The sequence below is a fragment of the Lepidothrix coronata genome, unplaced genomic scaffold, assembly GCF_001604755.1.
Source record: "Lepidothrix coronata isolate B3197 unplaced genomic scaffold, Lepidothrix_coronata-1.0 Scaffold136, whole genome shotgun sequence".
Taxonomy (NCBI): Eukaryota; Metazoa; Chordata; class Aves; order Passeriformes; family Pipridae; genus Lepidothrix; species Lepidothrix coronata.
In genome coordinates, this window is record NW_016690316.1 from 1,067,520 (window position 1) to 1,088,803 (window position 21,284).

Genomic DNA, 21,284 nt, shown 5'->3' on the forward strand with positions numbered 1-21,284 from the left:
CATGTCTGCTGTCAGAGGGTTGAACCACATTTACATCCACAGTGCAAGATATTAACTAGATACTCGAAACTAGGCCACTATGTACAGTTCTCAACATTAATTCAAATTAAGTAATACAACTGGGAGTAAAGAGAGAACTGCAAAACAGCATAGGAAAAGGGTAAAAAAAGGAAAAGAAGTACCTGGGGAAGAACCTACATATCATAGCTAGATAGGCCATAGGATTTAGCTGTGGAGCCAGATAATTTCAGCTTCAAATTTACGTTTCATAGAAACAAGCTTCACCTTTAATATAATTTTTTTTTTTTTTTTTTTTTTTTTTTTTTTACATTTTGAGTGCTTTCACTATCAATGTGAAAGTAAACTGAAGTTAGGAATTTGTGGCTTCCAGTAATAGTAATAGAAATGGTGTTTCACATCTCAGAACTCAGTTTGAAGATCATGCTTGAAACCAAGCCCAGAAAGCTGTGTAAAGTTAGGTCAGAGATGAGCGTAGGCTGTGAAGTTTCCTGAAGGATAAACATATGATGTGACAGATGTGGGAACAAAGGAGTTGTACATTGTAGGACATAAGTAATCAGTTTTTATAGCTAAATATTTATCTATGGGTAATGCAATCTGCAGGCCTGCTGCAAAGCATCATGAGATTCGGCGTGGTGTAGACTGCTGTGTTATCCCTGGCACACATACAGTGGGATTACATATCAAGTACATATGGAGGGTGAATCCTGATGGTAGGACAGATATAAGCAGCTCCTGATGAGTGCAGAGCTCAGACAAAACGTTAGTGTTTCTGGTGCACTGTGGGAGTGATGTAAGCAGGCAGAAGTAACACTGTCTGGATAGGAAACTAACTCTTGACTTCCTGTTTTCAAATGTCTCTGTTCTGCTGAACTTGACACTCTGTAAGAATATTTCTCACTACCAGTCCCCCCTCATCCATATGTCAACATAAGGAGGGGTTTTCTGTTAATAGTACCATCAGCAATGGAAGGAGCAATATATAGAGATCACATCCAACAGTGGCAGCAAAATCAGTGGTTCTTAGCTTAGAAATCTGTTCAGGCAAGTAGGAGTTGGGTTAGTAGAATTCTCATTTTCAGCAGAAAAAGGTTACTGATTAACTGTGAAGGGCAGTGAAAATGATGGAGCAGGAAAAAAAGATCAAAACTTTCCAAAAAGAAGTGCATCTACGAGCTAGCACCAGCTAGTCATCCACTTTCCACATGTCCTGAAGCTACCAAAAGTTCTCAGGGCATAGCACTCACAATTTTCCAAGAAAGGAAGGTTAGGGCACAGAGACACCTACATTCTATGCCAATGTCCCTTCAGTTAATTCAGAGCAATCCTTAAATTTTTAGCATTGGAAACATCTAGTGTGAGTGGTGTGTACTAATCACCATCACAACCATTTAGCATTTCAAAGCATCCTCATGCCAGATTCATTACAAAAATTTTAATGTAATACAATATTCAAAGAAGCATTAACAGTATAAAATGCTAAAGATGTAGTATACTTGACTTCTATTGCAGTGTACTTGACTTCTATCGCTTTTTCTCATGTTTGAAAATATATGTATACATCAAGCACACATGCATGTTGAAAGTATATTTATTAGTAGTACACTGAGTATATAATTATAGCAAATTAAATAGAGTACGCTGAGAATTAAATTTACGGGACAAAAGATACTATTACAGTAATTACTATACTGAGTTACTTTTGTATATGACATCAAAACACCTTAAAATGTGACATTCAAGCACATAAAACCTTTGAGTCTGATGTAGTACTTATGTTTCCAGTGATTTTGGTGACTTCTGAAATTCACAGTAGCATTTTAGCTACTTCTGAAGAAGGGTGAAGGATGGAGACATTGTGTCCACTTTAAGACACCACAGTGAACTGGCTGAAGAGTTAGAAATAGGGCTGACAAAATAATGCAGAATTTTGACTTCAGCCAAGTGGAAAATGTTTTTTCAGCCTCTACAGGAGTTCTTTTTCCCTTGAGATCTCAATATTTAAAAACTATCTAGTTTTCAAAAGTGAAAACCAGACAAGAATTGAAATAAGTTTTTAAATTCATCCACAGTTATAATTAGTTCCTCAAGCTACTCTTTCCTGCTATGATCCAGAACTCCTGGTCAGACTACCATTCCATTTTGGGGTAACACCAGCAGAGCCCTATGACTCTGTTGCCTGCCCTACTGAAACACAGGGTCATACAGACCGTACAGTAGGCACAGACTAACATTAAATTGCACCTTCTCCCTCTCCATCATTTTTCTTCCACTACAGCATGCAGTCACATTGGACACCAGAGCCACCTCCTCTGTCTTTAACTATTCCCACATCTCTGACTTTCCTGAAGGATTCACTAACCACCAAGCAGTAGGTTGCTCTTCAGACAGTCAAGTCGTAAGTTAAAATTGAACCACTGGGGTTCTGCCCTCCAAGAGGTTCTTTTGAAAGAGCAATATTGCAACCCTTCCTCTAAACAAATATTTATAATTTAAAGTCTGGCAGTAGACACAGAAACACCCCATTTCCTGAAATTAAAAGGAGCGTTTTATGTGAAATGAAACCAGGGAGAAGGATAGGAAGCAAAATGACATTTAACAGGAATGTTCAGTTTAGAACAATTACTTCATCACTAATAACATCTATCTCCTGAAATTTGGAAGAAAGGTTTAATTACTTGACTGAAGGCTTCTTATCTTAGCTACTAAACTAATAAACATCTACTTTTTAAGTATTATAACTTTCAAACTTCTCTAGTCAATCTCCCAGCATAGACAAAACAAAACTTTCTAACAACACAAGCACAAATTTCCAAACCCTAGTATTTTTAAGAAATTTTTGTAAGGTCAGCTTTGAAATCATGATGGAAATAACCAGAGGAACACCTGTTTACTACTATTAACACACACACCTTATTATCAACTAGGTTTTATTTGCTTTTAATATTCATGAAGAGAATGTTCTCTCCAATTTGATAAATCCAAAGTACAAAATTCTATCAGGTTTTTGGGAATGCAGCAGAATTTAGAGTATGTTCTGTTAGATTCCTACAAAGGTACTAACAAGGAAGGCAAAACCCCTCTATATATGACTACTTTAAAGAAACTATTGTGACAATGAACTTCATCACAGTGTAGGCTCCCCTGCCCTGGAACAAACAATAGTGCATTGCATTAATACATCTACTTTATACTTTTAACTGCTGTTTTCAAAGGTGCATAAACTCTCTAAAGACAAAATTATGCAGAAATAAACATTCAATTACTCAAAGCATGGAAATGAAATTACCCTATATTTACTCTGAAACAGTTGATAACAGCATCTGGTGCTTAAGTTTAACTAAATGGTGCCTGGAGGCCTTGGAAAAGCTCTGAAGTAACGTAACTATACTAAACACATTCATATGGCCCCGCTTCAGGCCTGCAGAGAGGCCTGAAGCAGCACTAGCCAGACAGTCATTACAAGAAAACAAACCCATGTCTTGAACAGCTGTCACAGTAGGTCTGATTATAGGCTTCACAAACTACAAAATTACCCAGAAAATGTGGGCGTTCCCACCCAGCTTCAGCAACTGGAATAACTGCTAGAAAATGCAGCCCGTTAAAAACACACAAATAAGATAGCTAGAGCTTAAAGCTGTAGGGCTGATGCACCTGGACTTTTATAGCTACAGACCCTGTACTTTTTTCTTTTGTTATGGTATTTTATTTTATATAAAGCTGTTCTGAACCACTTAAAATGATCTAGCATTTCATATCACTCTGTTTCACTGTCTGATTCCACCTAGATTCCTTCCTACTACGGGCATTCTTATCCAGACTTCTCCATTACTGGACTTCATTCCTAGAGTACAGCCTTACAATTATCTTTGTCTAACAATACCACAACACAAATCTTAGAACTACAAATCTTTCATACTCATACTCAAAGGCATTCAAAGCAAACTCTGACAACTAAATCTAAGCACTACACAGTTTTTATGGGTCTCAAATTATTAATTTTCAATTTAAGTTTCATAATTTTTAGCCTCACTGTTTTCAGTTGATTCCTAGAAAACCGCTGTGTGCAAGTTGAACGCCACTAAAAAAAAAAAATCTGTGTAAAAACATGCTTAAGTTAAAATACCCACTGTTATAGTGAAAGATTGCCCAGGCACAATGATTTTCAGTTTTAACATTAAATTTATTTGTACATTAAGAAAACATATAAGGAAACAGAAAAAAATGTGAGCAATTACAGAATCATTAGATGAACTATGATGTAAATAATAAATAAATGCCTAACATACACCTGGTTTCATATCCTAGCATTTCCTGTTCTTTAGGAGATAAACTCTTGAACTTTGCAATAAAACGGAGAAAAAGACTACTGAACCTTTTAATACTGGATCTACTCATTAGTTTCCGTTATCCTTTTAAAACATAGTCATTAAAACATCAAATTATCAAAGATGTATTCCTTTCCAATTCCCCTACATGGGAATATAGAATATATTACTGAAACATTTTTAAAAAATTATGATTATTTTGAGCCATTAAAAAGACAGCAAAGCAAATGTGGCTGTACAGAATTGGAGACCTCTGAGGGGAACATGGGAGAATTGAACCATCCGGCCCAGCCTGAGCATGAGCCAGCACGGCCGAAGGAGGGGAACTGGCGCCACCCTCTGCCATGAAGCTGGAAATGTTCATTTTTCAGCTATGCTAAAAAGTTGCACTATTCTTACCCGACCTATCATCCCCAGCTTTCTACAGAGATGTTTACCTCCAGCCAGCCCACCATGCTCGTCTCTGGATTACCCCACGTTCCAGTAAGATCCGTTCTAACACGTCATCCCTGATACTTAAACCAATCATTCACATCCACAAAATTTATATGCTCATTTCAAAATCCTACCCCCAACTCTCCTTATGCATAATACCACACACATCTCGACAATACTTACCCTACTATAGCCCTCCAACGACTGCCCTTGCTAAGACAATATTACTTCATTAGTTTGCTGCCCTTCATGGTGTTACACAAGCAGTTGTGAGCCTTATTCCTGCATTTGGAACATATTTTTCACTGCATATTATTAAACAGGTACCACTCTTCAGATCTATGCTGTATGTAGGACCCTTACAGACAACGGTCATAAGAACAAAGACATTCAAAAAACAGCTTTTGAACATACCCACAAAAGAACAGATTGTTCATTTTGTAAACACTTTTCCCTTGAGAGGTCACTTGCAAGAAATAAATCTTCCTTTTAGCTTTTCTAAATTTTTGTATGTCATTGTGACTCTAAAAATCACCTTTAAAAAACAGACTCACTTAATCCCCCTCTAATTTATCGTACTTATTAATTAAATTAATATTAATTAAATAATTTTACTTACAAGTCTGTGACTTGTGTTACTGCAAATATCTTTCTTCCTTTAGAACTGATCAGAAGACAGTATCTTATGTTTCTCATCACTACACAAAATTAAGCTGCAGTTTATTTGCCCAAGTCAGACTTAGAAACAGAATTCCATGTATGTTATAAAATTTAATATGAGAAACTTACCTCCATTAGTACCTAGAGCCGAGGTTTCCAGCTTAGGACCCTTGTCAGGCTGCAGCATAACTCTCTTCTTGCATGGTCAACTTTCATTCTCATTGAAAAAAGGCACTATACATAAAATAGTGTCTGTCTGAAGTTGTACTGAGGTATTGCTGTCACACACATGCACAGAGGGAAGGGAAGTGCTCCTGGATCTCACAAATTACATAAGCTTACATGAATTGAGGTTAACAATTTTACTGTTTGTCAAATAGTCAGTGGTACTCCATTTATGTACTATGAGATCATTACACAGGGTGAGCAGCCACCTGTGACTGAAAGGTTGTAGATAGCACAAACACATCACAAAAAGATTAGGATTTCTGCAAGAAACAGATTCATAGAGGTATTACACAATAAGACAAACACATAATGGGCCAACAGGACTGCACAAGTGCCTACAGAAACACAAGACACTGCAAAGCATGGATGGCTTCGGGTGCCGCCTGACTAGCCATTAGGAACAGTCTCCTTTCTATATTGCTCTCAGGTTCACTTTTGTACCACCACGACAGCTGCCAAGTTTGCATGTTAATTCTGCTTTAAAAAGACAAAAATGTTTTCTGTCAATGGGGCAGGTTTCCCGTTTCCCCGGGCGGTGAGGGCTCGCTGCCGTGTGTGACACTCTCCCCGTGAGGAGCCCCGGGCTGACGGCAGCGCTGCACGGGCCCGTCCCGCCGGGCGGGCAGCCCGCTCGGAGCCCACGGGCGCTGTCCCGGCTGTCCTGCTTGGAGCCCACGGGCGCTGTCCCGGCTGTCCTGCTTCTGCCCTGCCCCGGCAGCTCGCCCGTCCTGCTGCTGAGGCAAGGCGCTGGGTGGTCCCACGGGGACCCCCAGACCAGCCCGCTTATCCCTCACCCCAGCCACCTGCGAGGGGGAAAGCCTTCCTCAAGTGATGAAACGGGCGGTCTCTCTCAGGGTCCTACCTCACCTCACACGGCAGCGCGGGGAGAGCTCAAGTTTCCCGAGTGCAGGCGCTTCCCTGATTGCCATCTGCAATTTCCACAGGAGCTTCCAGGAGAAACGTGCCAGTCAGCACTAACACTTCATCCATCTATTCCTCCATTGAGCTGCTGGAGGTGCCATGAGGGCTGAGCTGGCAGCTCTGACCTTACCAGCTCCCCCAGGCAACTCAGCAACTGGTCACTTTGTACATCTTAACCACTTTTCAATAGCATATCTATTAAAAGTAGTACGCAATAGAATAATAAACTACTTTCTTAAAGAAAACGCTTGAATAGAGGATTAGAAAAATCCTATTTTTATAAAGAAGGCAATGAAATGGGGCAGTTGCAAAATACATTCAATATACCACTCATTCGTGATGTGAGATTCTGCTTTTACGAAGCAGAGTTGAAAAGTGAAAATGCCTTCTCTATAGAGAAAGGAATTTTGCATGGAAAGTTAATCGCTGTGTATCACTTCAGCAGCTGTAAATCAGTTAATCAGGACTGTCCTCTTGGATAATTTGCAATACAATGACTTAAAATTATATAATCACTTATAGGAGAAGATACACACAGACCTCTTCTAGCCCAAATCCTCCTAAAACCCAGTTGAGACAACTTACATTGACACCAACCCAAGAATCTGAGTATAGGGCTCAAGTTTATGCAGTTTTTTAAAAAGTTGACAAATTTCTTGTTATTAATATTTGACCTGAGGAGTTAATGATCTCTCCCGTGTAAAATGCAAAATTGCTACAAGTTAACAAGCAACATCAGCTCTAAAGTTTCACTTATTTTTTCAAACAACCACATGAAAAGGTTAACTCTGAATTAAAGAATTTTATTTTGTGCATTTCAGAAATGAATAATGACATTTTCTAAAATCAGTTGTTGCTGTGATAGACATACATGTAAAACATGTTTCCATTTTACATTACAACATGCAGTGTGAGAATGATACATTAGTTTACTTGAATTCTCAAGTTAATCATCCTTGAATAAATCAAGAGCTATAAACTGCGTGAACATTGGTAACAGTTAAAATTATTTCAATTGGGAGGGAAAAAAACACATGACGATACAGATCCAGAAGCACTAACTGGAACACAATGGATGCACAGTTCTTACCAAGTTCTTTAGTTTACTTCTAAAAGATATTTTACCAATTATATCTTTGCATTACTAAAAGTTTTTGAGTGCAAAATATAAATGATAATAATAAATGAAAATACATCTTAGGATCAGTCAACATAAGTCAGCTATTTTTAGGGGATAATGACAATATAGATGCATATCAGCTCATGTTTTGTGTTAGATTTAACATTGTTTTCTTCCCTCTTCATTTTTAAACTGTCTGGCTTGACAAAGTGTTGAGTAGCTTTTTGAGGAAAAAAAAAAAAGAAAAAACCCAAACCAATAAACCACCTCCCTCTAAAGTTAATAACCTTAAATCTTACTTTTGTTGCTACTTAACAGCAAAGTCAACCGATACATATTTTTTCCCTATTTAAAATATTTGTCACTAAAACTATGCTCAACTAATCAGTGCAGAAGCAACATTATAAATGGGCAAGTTTAGAAGTTCCGTAACATGTCTTTTTGTGTACACAGCGGTGATTTATCCTTAAAATTTTACTACTAAATTAGAAAAAAATCCCTAGCAGTGACAAATATGCAGTCTCTATCAGCAGTGCAGTTTGAAAAAAAGTGGAAAGTAATCTGTACATAACATAGGAAGGTTTTGATGAAAAATTTCTCATGTTTTTTTTTCCAAACACTTAAAGAGTGTTATTGCCAATGTATCTAATTTTGATACCTGGTGGAAATCTTTTTCAACAGTCAAAGCTCTTAAGCTGCACTTACAATTTTAGAATGTTTTCATGAAGTAAGAACAGTTTTTTCTGCCATCTTGTTCCTGCTTTCTAAGTCAAAGGAGCTATAAAACATACCTTGAAACAATAAACAGGAAATAAATATCTAGGAGAACAGTAAAAAGGTAGTGATACAGCAGGACACAAACCTTAATATCACTATCAAGTATTTTGGAAAGTTCAGTACAGTATGAAAAATACTTTATATGCCTCTTGCACATTAAAAAAATAATCTGTAGTTGACATTTCAGTAACATTTTTGATCAAATGACATTTCTTATGCATTGTGTTGAGAAAATAAAAATTTCCCAACCCTTGTACGGCAGCAGCTCCGAAGTTCAGGTATAATATAGACCTTTCCTATTCATAACTTCTAAGGACTGAACACTTCAGCAAGGGAGTTCAAACGCTTACTAATCTTTCAAATAAATAGCGTGAATATAGCCACTTCTTACAATTCATCTCTCCTCAGCCTGCTAACTTGCTCTCACATGTATCCCTGTGTAATACATCTCCCTGAACAAGACGGCACATGGGCACTGTACTTTATACAAGATACAGAAACATTAAAATACAGATATGATAAAATCTTGATCTACATGTTTAGTGCATTATAATTACATCCTGTATTTATTTTTTTCAGCATTTGTTGTTTAACATTAAGAAATGCAATAGTGCTTTTGCTTTCCTGTCTGTGATGTGGGGAGTGTTTTCAACCTCACTCTCTGCCTGTTCATTGCATTAAGATGGAAAAATTGTATGAATAGAGTTGAGAATGACCAACTGCAGCTTCTGTTAACCACCCTTCAGTCTGGGAATACTGAACTGAATTTAATAAGGCATGTAGGCATTCAAATACGAAAAAACGTGTTTTGCTTCATGGTCACTGAATTTATTCCCAAAGGACACCACATAGAGGTAGCATGCTTATTGTTATTGGTGTAATTTCAAAAGGCCCAGAAACCTCATATTCTCCTTTCTGATGGTAGGCCAGTATCTCTTTCCATTGATATTAAGTGTTTCCACCTGCTTCAACAGAACTTTCTCAAGAATGAAGGGCTGAGGTGACCATATCTCTTCAATAAATTCATTTAATAAAGCAGTGAAGCACATTGACTTATCTTTGGCTTCCCCTAGCATATAGGCTGTGTGCATTGTAGGCCCATTTCTTATGAATTACTCACGGTGAAAACCAGTTTTAAATGAAGAAATAGGTTTGCTACATGGCCCACAGTATTTAAATAAATCTAAAGATGGATTAACATAGAACATTATCTTATTATTGCTTGAATTAACTCTCAAAGTAAAGTCCTCAAAATTTTATATATAACTTCAGAGGTTGGTTTATTACAGTACTCATACACTTTATTTCTGTGGTTGCTTAGTGAAGTGCTCAATTGAACACACACACAAAAAATCCCCATCTTACAGTTCAATGGAGAGACAACATATTATGCTTTCATTAATGTATGGTGCTAGAGCACAAAGCATACCAAACTCAGAAAGCTAGAGGTTATTCTACTCCCCTTTAAGCATGCATTTGCAAAACATCCATTTACTCTTTAAGAGACAAAGAAAAAAAAACATAAGAGCTGTGCTACTTATTTTTAGCTCAGGAAAGAGCTACTTTGTTACATTAAGATTTTGATTTGAAAAGGCTAAAAAACCAAAGCTAGTTAAAATTAGTTTGTGCATATTCTCAAAATTGCTCCTTACTAAAAGTTTCTGCATCAAGTGTGCACTGCAGTTTTATTGTCATGGCCTGATTTTCAAAAAATCCAAGCCCCACACAGTTATAGGACACAGGAGCTGCTGGCATTCAGCATCTTTGAAAGTCAGGACACAGCTTAAGTGATTGTGCAGAACAGTTGATTTCCCTTGCAGTGTAAGCCAAGTTTTCATTTATGCCCAATAATAAGACCACAGAACTTTCATCAAATCAATCAAAATAAACTTTTACAAGTCATAAAGGATTTCAAGGATAACACCAATCGACCAGGCCTGAGTTTCACAGCTAAAAGGACAATACTGTCCATTTTCATTAGTCAGTTCTGGAAGCCCTTTCCAGGATGATCTAATAAAAGAAAAAACAAGTGAGTACTGTTGTTAGATTATAGATTGAAATTAAAAGAACAATTTAAAACCTTTTAAAAGATTAAGTCAGTAGGAAACTGAAAAGCACGGCTAAAGGTCTGCTCTCCTACAGGCACAGTGTGTCCTTTAATAATTAATATCTATATATTTTTTCCCCTGGAGCTGGGAATTGTAGTGGAGGTGTCATCTTCAAATCAGACTCTGCTACTAATAATAACTGAACTTACACTACTGGCGTGTTGCTCCTGTTTCTCATTCAGGTAGTTTTGGTTTTGGAAGAATATGAATGACCTATGAGACACCTGAATGGTATTCAAACTACACTTGAAATTAATTATGGTACTAAAACATGATAACATCTGGCAGGTAGTATGACTACACAAGCCTTTTCTGTCTCCCTAGGAGTAAAGAACCCCACAAACTAGCATACTTACAGAAAAACTTGTAAGTAGAGCCTGTTGCTTTATTAATTATTCTGTACACTATGAAATATCATAACAGAGTGAAAGTACACTACTTTAATAAGACAGAAAAAACAAAGAGCATTACCAAACTGCAAGTTGTATGTGATATTAACAAATAAGAGACTTGGAAAAGACAAAAACTAAGGCAAAATATTGGGTTTTTTCCTCATGACAAACTTTTCTGTCATGATCAGTCCTACTGAATTTCTCTTTTGCGTACAAATAAATGCATGTTTGATGTGCTGTAGAACAGATTATATGGAAGGGCTATCAAGGGCAAGATGTTTTGTTTGTTTTAATTCGTCTGAAATTCTTAAGAACTAAAACTATAATAGCAAAAGGGGAAAAACAGTGTTTGGGTTTTGTGGTTTGGTCTGAGGGAGAACTCAAAAAGCAAGTTCGTCTGTCTTCTTAGAATAGCAAGATATTATGACAGTTTCAGAATCTTAGTTTCCTCACTTATAACACAAGAAATCCTAACAATATTTTGCATCATCTTATTTTCTGCAATTTTAATCTGTCACTACTACTCCTTTAACCAATATGTTTTAAAGGTTGTTTTGAAACATTTTGATTTAAATAAAAAACCTCACCAACATTTTTTTCTGAAGTTAGATCCTAATTTTTACATAAGATTTATTTCATCCAGTCTTTACATGGGTATTGGTAATTCTGCACTCTATAAAAGGCACTAGATCTCACCTGTATTTGAAACCTGACTTGCGATCTGCAATATCTGTTTATATTGTAGATTTTTACTTTTACATGGAATTGGATAGGTAGATACACTAGCTAGAAGGAATAGGTATCTTACCTTTCAAGATGAACATAGTGGCGAGAAAGAATATTCTTAATCATAACGACAGTTTTCGCATATATCTCTGGACCAGTCAACTTAGAGAAGTACAATTTGGCACGAAGAAAATATCCAATTGGCCACAGCCATTCCTAAACAAGGCATGAAAAGAGATTATTATTAAAGCAGTCTGTATGAAAAGTTGACAACACTTTTTCTAAAATTGAAGGAACTGGCTCTTACAGGTCCTTGGTGATAATTAAAACCTTTGGCTAAATTGTAGTTGTCATTGTCAAGAGCATTATCATATACTCCACAGTACACCATATCACTGCAAGAAAGAAAAAATGCATTATGCAAACAAAGCCTTAACAAAAATGATACACAGAACAGGAAAACAGAAATTAACCAAAAAATTTGTCATGGCATTTACATTTAATGATGGTTAAGAGGTTTACACAAGGTTCTGTATTTTACATAATAATGGAATTCTAAATATTGTTTAAACTACTAGGAAAACAATTAATGTCTTTGAAGGACTTAAATTCCTAATTTTGTCCTTATGCTTTTACTCAAATTGTAGTGCTGTACACTCTATCATATATAAGTATGTCCCAAGATGCAAATTCAACATCTTTTATCTTTTATGATACCAAATTTGACTTGCTTACTGTGTGGCATCCAAAACAAACAAACAAAAAAATCAATTGCGTGAACTTTTAGAAGAGAAAAATGATTGTTCTGGAAGTACTTCCTGCAGCCTTATTTCACAGGTATGAGGATTTTACACACTACCTTCCCCGCCCCCCCCAAGAAGTAATTCCTACTGTCCTGTTTTGTAATTAACACTTATCTCTAGTGTACTTACTCTGGGTCTAAGGTTTTCATGCCTAATGGACCAAGTAGTTTTTCCTCTGCTATCTGCAGAGCTTTCCAAGCTTTCTCAGGTGTGAACAACTCTGGGGCCTAATAAAATAATAAAGATTTCAGGAATAATCTCTGTGCATAAACATAAGACTGTGTATGTAAATTCAGAAGACAACAAAAAGCCTCAGTTTTACATTACTCTGACTTGTAGGTTCCATAACTTGATTCAGTAAGCATGAAGACAGAAGCTATCCAGTGCTTTTTTCAATTTTAATTTTACTTTAAATACACTTTTCAAGTATTATTACTGAAGCTCTTCAAAAATCCAAAAGCAGACCAAGCTTTTTAGCCAATTTGATGAGAAAAGTGGCCTCCCAGACCCAATCTAAAAAGACATTCTGAATACAGCGAACACGGCAAATTGGCAAGTCCTGTCATGCTGTATTTTTAGGAGATAGTCCAAGATGAATCAATATTAAAAGCATGGAAAAAAAAAAAGCAATGTATATTCCTGATATAGCGTCATGCAGATGGACCTTACAATGCAAGCTTAGTTTAATAATAAAGAGAATTTTAAGTGCAAAGTCCTCCTCCCATTCCCCCTCACTTACCACAACCATCGCTACTGTAAAATTTGGCCTGAGTTGGTAATCGCACCACGGACTTGAAGCTCCATAGCTGTCCTTATAAATTCCACGTTTGTGAACGAGATCTGGACGTTTTTCATTGGGATCTGCTGGATTCTCAGAGACAAAGAACAGCCTTTCGAAGTGTCCTTGAATTTTTCTGTTCCACTCATCGTATGTGATAATCTCCTCCTTTCCTGCAAGATGTTTTATACAGGTTTCATTTTCTGAAAACAGCCACAGTGGCAACACCAGAAGTATGCTTCCCAAATTCCTGACACCTAACAGGAGTAGTCCTAGGATCACCTCTCTCCAGCTGGTGATTCCCCACATTTAGGTCAATTCTACATTTCATAGGAACAGCTATGGGAGACTAGCACAACAGAGTCTTTACAGGGCACATATTCACTTGGGCTGGGTATGTTTAAAGTAATTTTGTAATTAGAAGAGTATTCTTTCTAGAACATAGGGGACTTCCAATGATATTTATGTAAATATTCCCAGGAAGGGGTTTTCTGTGTTCTGAATAGTGGGGGGAAAAAACAGAAAGAGAAAATAAAGACATGCATCCTGCATCATTTTACTTTGCATTCTTGTAATGAATGATAAAGTTTTTCCCCATTTGCCCCTAAACCTTTCTGGGTAGCTTGATAATAATCCCTAAGGTTATATTGTCACAGCTTCATTGTTTTAGTTATTTTTATACCCCAGTAATACAATTATGAAATGCGCCTGTTTTTACCATGTCTTTTTATAGTGACTCCACGGAATGGAAATATGTTTTTCCCGGATAAATCCAGCAACCAGCGGACAGCTGACTTGCACAGTCCAACAATTTCCACAGCAGAGCCATCTCTAAAATAGTAGTGATAAAGAAGTCCAATAATTACTTTAAGAAGGCTATTAAAGTTGAATGAGTAGCTGAAAAAAATTCAGATTTCAAGTATCTTATTTAGACACTTCCTTTTTCCTTATTTTCCTACTGTTCCCCTATTTCTCAGTCAGGGAACAAACTTCATTGTAAACTGGCTAATAGATCCTTTTTCTGTAAAACAGTCTTATTTAAAGTCATATTATCATACCTAGCTAATTAGCATAGATTGAAGATAATTATATACGAGCGATTAAGAACATGAAAAAAGGATCAACCCCAAACAACTTTGTCCTCTGATCTCAAAACTGCATTTAATAGAGAGCTTCTCATCTGCACATGCACTTCTGTAACTGTATTAAATTCAAGCAAGGATGCCTGCAACAGCTTGCTAGCACATAATAGAGCCTATTTTTAAAGTGCTAAAATCTCAACTCTAAAAGTGTAGATGTTGAAGATATTTTTAAATTCAAAGAATTATTCAAACAACACAATTATCAATATGTATCTCCTACAGTAAGTCTAAATAACAAAGCACTGCTAGTATTACAAGTATACAGTTTTTCCTAAATTACACTTTACTTCATGGAATTCAAAATTCAAATCTCAGCATGGAGCTAAGACCTTGACAGAATCTGAGGGCTTCACCTGCCAAGGACAGACCTTTTTACTTCAAATCAGCACAAAGAAAAGAAATTCCTTTAACATTTTAGTAGGCAGAAACGTTTAGAACATTTGAGATATCGCCTCTTGGATGTATTAATAGAAGACACAGTAGCAGTTCTGCAGAAGAATTTCAATTAAAAACATGATTTAAAAATCCCATCCCCAGAGCCTGGATTTCATACCTTGGAGTAGCTGGAATTCCTTTGTTGCGTGCTTTTTCACTCTCTCCCATTTTATCCATCCAAGTGCCACAATTGAAGCGGTTCCCTCCAAACACAAAGCCAGTTTCATGGTCAACACCTGCAGTTACATTAAAACCTGCCGAGCAAGAATATCAGGTGTGAAGTTTGGTTTTTGGACAAAACAAAATGCCAACTGACCTTGCCAACCCAAACCTCCTTAATAAACAATAAAACCTCCAAACAAGAGATCTGAGGTGGGTTCCTGAGACCAAGTGCACTTTAAGTGAAATTTTAAAGATAACTTGTATCATAACATATAAACAGTTGCCAATAATAAACAATTAATTAGGCACTTTTAAAATATTAAGTAAATTTAAAGTAATATAGTTTTAGTTACAGTAAACATAATTTTTAAAAAATATGCTCAGTAGCTACAGGAAACAAAACATAAAATACGATCACCAACTTCTGAATTGTACAGTAGATGTTCCATGTATGTTACCTTCATCTTTCATGTTTTGATCAATCTGTGGACCAGCATTCCTTTCTCGGAAATTTATGCCTTCCATATGTCGTTGCATTGCTTCCTGTATTACTTCATAAAGTGGCTGATCCTACATTTGTTGCATGTTTGGATGAGATGTGAAAGGCAAGATGAAAAACAAGTAGAAAGGCTCTATCTAATGCGCAAATAGTAGCAATGCTTAAGCCTCTAGTTTATGATCTTTCAAAAGAAAAACACCAAACATTTTCCAGTAGCATCCTTAACAATGGCAATATGCTGTATACAGTTCTTCACATAAACATTTTTCCAAGACTAAAATCAACAAAACAATTTAGAAGCTGACAGAATTTTTTTCTCCTTTCCCAACCCCCTGCACTTGTTTAATCAGTGATGCAGATGTAGCAAGAACTGTCTAAAATGCAGAATTCTTGTGCTATAATCAAACTTCACCATAAACAACAGATAGCAACAGATTCTTGTAGCTAGAAAAAAATAACATCATTAAAATATTATAGTTGCATTAAATACTTAGAAATCATCTTTACCACAGTGCCTGCAGGCTGAGGAGAAGAGTCATCTCTCGGGTACATCCTAGCAACGGGACACCTGAGAATGTCTAATCCATTTGGAACAATTTTACAGTAGTCCTGGATACATTGAAGCCACCACCACACAGCATCTCGACAGTTGTATCTGGCATGTGTGCCCCCGCCGAGCAGATTGGGAATGAGACCATGTCTTAAAGTCCCACCAAATGCTAAAATGATGTTTCTAGAACAAAAGAAAACCACAGTCTTGACTAAGTTGCTTTCAGGGCCATTACCGGACAAATATTAAGCACAAAGCATACAGGATTACCTTAATAGCAAGGTAGGTCAAGAAGACAAAGAGGATTTTAAAGACAGATGCCAAAAGTTTGCTGTTGAAAGCTACAAATTACTCCATTTAGCATGAACTTCGTTTGCAATAAGAAGTCACCCAATCCCTACAAATTCCTCAACATGAATACATTTAAATCAGTTGGTACAAAACATACAAAATCAATTAATATGGAAGAGATAGTTTGCTTTTTTACAGGTAGTGATATAGACCCTAAATCCAAATCCCACTGAGGTCACAGGGAAGGTTTTTATTGATATTGTTTATGATTACCCTGGTATCCATTCTGATGGGTGGGGTGGAATGGGGACGGAGGGCAGGAGTAGATGGGAATTTCCTATTAAAATACAGAGAGGTGACAGCAGCTGAGGTTATGAGAAGTTTCATTTGAGAACCGTTGCGCACACCTTGCAGAAAACATGGATTCCAACTAGCTTTAAAAAGGTAAACATACTACTAGACTGCAGATCTCACTGCATGAGAAAGCTAATAGGTGGCCAAATGCTCAACAGCATAAATACATGCTAATTTAAAACAACTAATTTTTATGTTTCTATCAGTGTCAAGCTCCACCCAAATTAAAATTAATCAAAATATCAAATCTATCTGGCTTATGTACGGCTTATTTATCAGGTTAAACATTTACAGAGACCTGATTGTAAAAAACCACAATTAGCTGATTTCTAGCATTAACAGCCAAATAGTAGCAGTTACAAAAAAATTATGCCTGCAATCACACATTTCTTATAAAAATAATATTCTCTTGCTACTTCGAATTTTTACATAAGAAATTCAGAAAATATTTCTCAGCAACAGTGATGCCAATAAATGTGAAACAATCATTTTAAGGACAAACAGTAGTGTTACAGAGGTTAAAACTACCTTAATCTATACAGAACATCAGCTTTGTATCAGCACTAAGAAAGCAAAAGAGAATCATTTTAGTGCTATTTTTAATTCCACTTAGAGAGAGCTCCCAAATACAACTAGTGCCATTAAAGTTTCATACTGCACATCAGCTGTTTCTAAAAGCTTGAGTGTCATCTCAGGTTTCGAGAGCACTGCTTTTTCCTAACTACCTACAGAGCCAATAAGTACTAAGGCTAAGTCAGTCTTACCTTGCTTCGAGATAGCGCCCGGTAACTAACATTAGACCTCTTAGTGCAATAAAAGTGTCCCTTCCCCAAGAACGAAAAATTCCAGAAGAAAAGTGAGGTAAACCTGAAAAGAAATGTCATTTTTCATCTAATTCATTGATATAGCAGAAACCTCCAAGCATACAAGTATGTATAAAGTAACCAGAAACAGAAAATATATTTTCATTTATAATTTTTTCCTAGATTAAGATAATTAAAGTAAACAGTCTTCTAGACCAAGTTTTTGACAGAATGAAATACACCTTATTCTAGAACAATATCTTCTAGAATTTCAAGATCACACGACAGTATTTCTTGTATCAGTAACATTTAAATTTGTATTAAAATCACTTGGTAACTTACCCAAGTGCCATCCCTTAATTAAAAGAAACAGAAAGAAAACTAACAAAAAGTCAGAACTATGGTAAGATTACAACACTTTATTGGCAAGAGTTTATTTATGAGAGCTGTGCCATCTCAGTAGCATAAAGGGGATACAACTGTTCTCAGCTACTATGAAAGACATCCTGTTTTTCTTTTCCAGCAGCTTATAGAACTACTTTTTGCTGCAGACATTATAACATATAGCTTTAAGAATGATTCTAAATAACAAGGCATAATAATTACAACAGTAAGGTCCATATTTGTCTTTTCTTCCATTTATTAACTTTTCTGATCTCTCAAACAGAAAGTTTCAAACTAGCAGTCTCTTGTGCATGCTTGATAGAACAATATTTTAACTTCTATACTTACTTAAATACAGTATTTGCTAATACTTAAATATGGCCTCCACATCTCTGCAATTTTATAGTACATGGCAGCAGCACTTGAGAATGACAATCCATGTACAAATCAAAAATCTCAGGCACAACTCCCAGTGAATATGTGAAGGGAATATTTAAAACCAAACCCCTTAGTATAATTAATCTTTATGACCAGTTTAAGGGAACACTGTGCCTCTGTGCTTCTAGGAAACACTAAAGCAGGCAAATGGAATGTCACTAAAATCCAGAACTAAAAGCAGTAAAACTACATGAAAGGCAGACGGCAAAAAAAGAAGAAAAACACTCCAGTGAGTGAGATGCCACTGCATCTGTGGATGTTTAAAAGTTTCTATGGCTTCAGAAAAGGAATGGGCCAACTCAGAACGAAAATAAATTCATTCTAAACCACAGAAGAGAATACTTAGGACGTAGAAAAGTGCCCATAGGAAGATTGCCAGATGCTGGCAGAACATTTGGAGGTAAAAACACTATTTGCTGACTGCTTTTATTCTCTTTCCTTTGGGAGACAGTTTCAGATCAGGAGTTCTGGTTTGCTAATGGTTCTTTTTCTGAGAACTTGTAAACAATAAATTCACTCTTATTACTCCAGTACAATTAAGTTCTTAAATTCATGTTTAGAAAACAAACTAAAACCCATTATGATAAGTATATTCAACTCAAGCGAGTCTGCTGTAAAGAAAAACATACTTGTGGATCTCTGAATATGGTAACAAAGACAGCTAAAAATGTCTTTTAATAAAGTGCTTACAAATAAAGATCTCCCTCCCAACTCCTATGAACAGTAACAAAATGGTTGTCCCCAAGAAGCACTGCTAGACAAAACTCCCATACTTTTAATAGGGCAAATCTTTACCTTACACACGGGGCAAAAGTGAGTGAAATTGCTACCTATATTTCATATATGGTTGCTGACATATGGATCCCAAACACATTGCAGAAAATTTTAATGCAGTTATTAAAAACAGTTTAACTATTTTAGAAGACTTTTTCTTTTTTAAAGGTTGTTCTCACTTACCAGCTGCCAAGGAAACGCAACACTGTTCCTTCTCATTTGTAATCTCATTGAGCCTATAGGGAACATCATGTAAGGAAGGAGACAGATTTGGCAGACAAGAATATTTTCCTATTCCACACATCTGGATTGAACCCAAGGAAAGGTGTTTAACAAACGTTGATCCATTCTGCACAAAGCTGTAATGCAACATAATTAAATTAATTTTACATTCAACAATATCGGTCTATAAAATGTTCCCTTTTTCTTTTACAGAAGGCTATGTTAAGTATTATGCACAATATAAAACCTAAAAATGAATTAATACTAGTATCAAAAATGAATTAATGCTAGTATTTTGCATTAAATAATTTTTACATAAAATTTAATTTGTAGATCACTCACTTCCCCAAAATGTGTGCCCAATGTTAGTCTTAACATTTATTAGTTTTAACAAGAGTTTTTATGACAAATATTCCAGAAAAAAGGGTTAAAAAGATGAAGTTGTTTTGGTTGAGGTGATCCCTATACACAGATCTAAGACTTCAAAAATACAATAAAAATATTTTACTATGAACAAAAATCTGTGAAACCTAGTCAGTCTTTTTCGAAATCATATTTTTATGTATATTCATATATACACACAAGAACTGCAAATCAAAAGATTTGACAACACATTGTCTAAAATAATGCAATCTGCATTCCTGACTAGTTAATCTTCAAGCATTTTCAGAAAATATACTATGGTCCATGATTTTACAGCCATACCGAATTCTATTCCCATTTTAATATCTGTATTTTCACAAAACAACACTGACTTGTTCAGCATGTTTATAGCTAAGAAAAAGCCTCTGTTAAATCAATCTCCCTTCCCTTTGCAAGAAACAGAGCAGCAGACACTGAAGATTAAACAGTTATTTTAAGAAGTAAGCAAAGTGCTCAGATAATGAAGAAAATGTAGCTGTATCAGAGAAGAAATGTTGAACAAAGCATGAGCATAAAATACAATCTGATATTTTCTTACCTACCTGAACTTTAAGGAATCATTGCAGTGGTACTAAAATTATGGCAAAAAACCCTTCCAAAGCCTGGCAAAGAAATGCTGGTTTAAGGTTTCCTCCTACTACTGTACAATGTCAACAGGAATTATAAATTCAAACCCTGGATAGGAATCTGAACTCTCAGACTTCCAAACCACCACTGTTAGAAGACAGATTTGATTTTCACTGCCCATTTTACCCTTTTACATTGGAAGAGTATGAAAACATTCAAATTACATTCTCTAGCAGACAAAACTTGAAGATGCAAATACATACAGATACCTCTATAGCTCTGATATGTCAAGCATACCTAGACATCTGATGCCATCCCACATCCAGAAGTGTTGTGTATGCACCCACTAATATGGCATCAAAGTAACACGGGATGAGGTAACGGGGAATTCTCTTTAGGTACACAAACATGGCCTTCAACCATTTACCAACCTATTAAAAATACAATATAATTAGAACTTGATAAGATCAGGGCTCAAAACCAAGTACTTTCATGATCCATACGGTTACAGTATTTGTCACAGTTTTTGTACACGTATTACACCCAAGTTATGCTGCATCCTCCTGCTCCAAGCTAAGAGAGACGAACTCTAAGAAAAGTAGTAAGGAAAAATTTCATTTGTAATATCACATATAAATGGGCCAAAATATTAAGTACAGAAAGTGACTATATTTTTCTAGTCTTATGGGAAAAAAAGAACTATCACGAAGTTGTTATGAAAACTGAGTAGCAAAGGAAACCACAACTCGAAAGGCATCACTATAACACAAGCATTGGAAGGAGGTTTCTCATTGTTTAAAAAGATAGGACTGAAAAGATGAAGCTTGAGATCAGGAATAAAAAAGTTATCAGAAGGCTAAATTATGTACAGCCACTAGTGAATATGACTGCAGATCTGGGTCTAGGACTCAGGATTCCGGACATTCATATCCTTGTGTCATTG

The 21,284-nt window shown here is 36.1% G+C and overlaps 2 protein-coding genes across 3 annotated transcripts in view; both read right to left on the bottom strand.

Annotated features, from left to right (window-relative positions):
• The window catches only part of LOC108503309 (loricrin-like), a 74,149-nt gene extending 69,168 nt beyond the window's left edge, over positions 1 to 4,981 (bottom strand). The window contains exon 1 of the mRNA XM_017827171.1: positions 4,968 to 4,981. The gene's annotated coding sequence lies outside the window, so the exon portion shown is untranslated. The remainder of the gene's footprint in view (positions 1 to 4,967) is intronic.
• Positions 4,982 to 9,161: 4,180 nt separating this feature from the next.
• AGL (amylo-alpha-1, 6-glucosidase, 4-alpha-glucanotransferase) overlaps positions 9,162 to 21,284 on the bottom strand; it is a 32,813-nt gene continuing 20,690 nt past the window's right edge. For both annotated transcript variants that reach the window (XM_017827194.1, XM_017827193.1), the window contains exons 22-33: positions 20,639 to 20,772; positions 19,313 to 19,488; positions 17,495 to 17,597; positions 16,043 to 16,268; positions 15,495 to 15,606; positions 14,993 to 15,128; positions 14,016 to 14,128; positions 13,259 to 13,470; positions 12,649 to 12,746; positions 12,024 to 12,111; positions 11,799 to 11,932; positions 9,162 to 10,500 (exon numbers count right to left, since the gene is read on the bottom strand). In XM_017827194.1, coding sequence (XP_017682683.1) covers positions 10,383 to 10,500; positions 11,799 to 11,932; positions 12,024 to 12,111; positions 12,649 to 12,746; positions 13,259 to 13,470; positions 14,016 to 14,128; positions 14,993 to 15,128; positions 15,495 to 15,606; positions 16,043 to 16,268; positions 17,495 to 17,597; positions 19,313 to 19,488; positions 20,639 to 20,772 — 1,650 coding nt within the window. In that variant the 3' untranslated portion in view covers positions 9,162 to 10,382. The remainder of the gene's footprint in view (positions 10,501 to 11,798; positions 11,933 to 12,023; positions 12,112 to 12,648; positions 12,747 to 13,258; positions 13,471 to 14,015; positions 14,129 to 14,992; positions 15,129 to 15,494; positions 15,607 to 16,042; positions 16,269 to 17,494; positions 17,598 to 19,312; positions 19,489 to 20,638; positions 20,773 to 21,284) is intronic.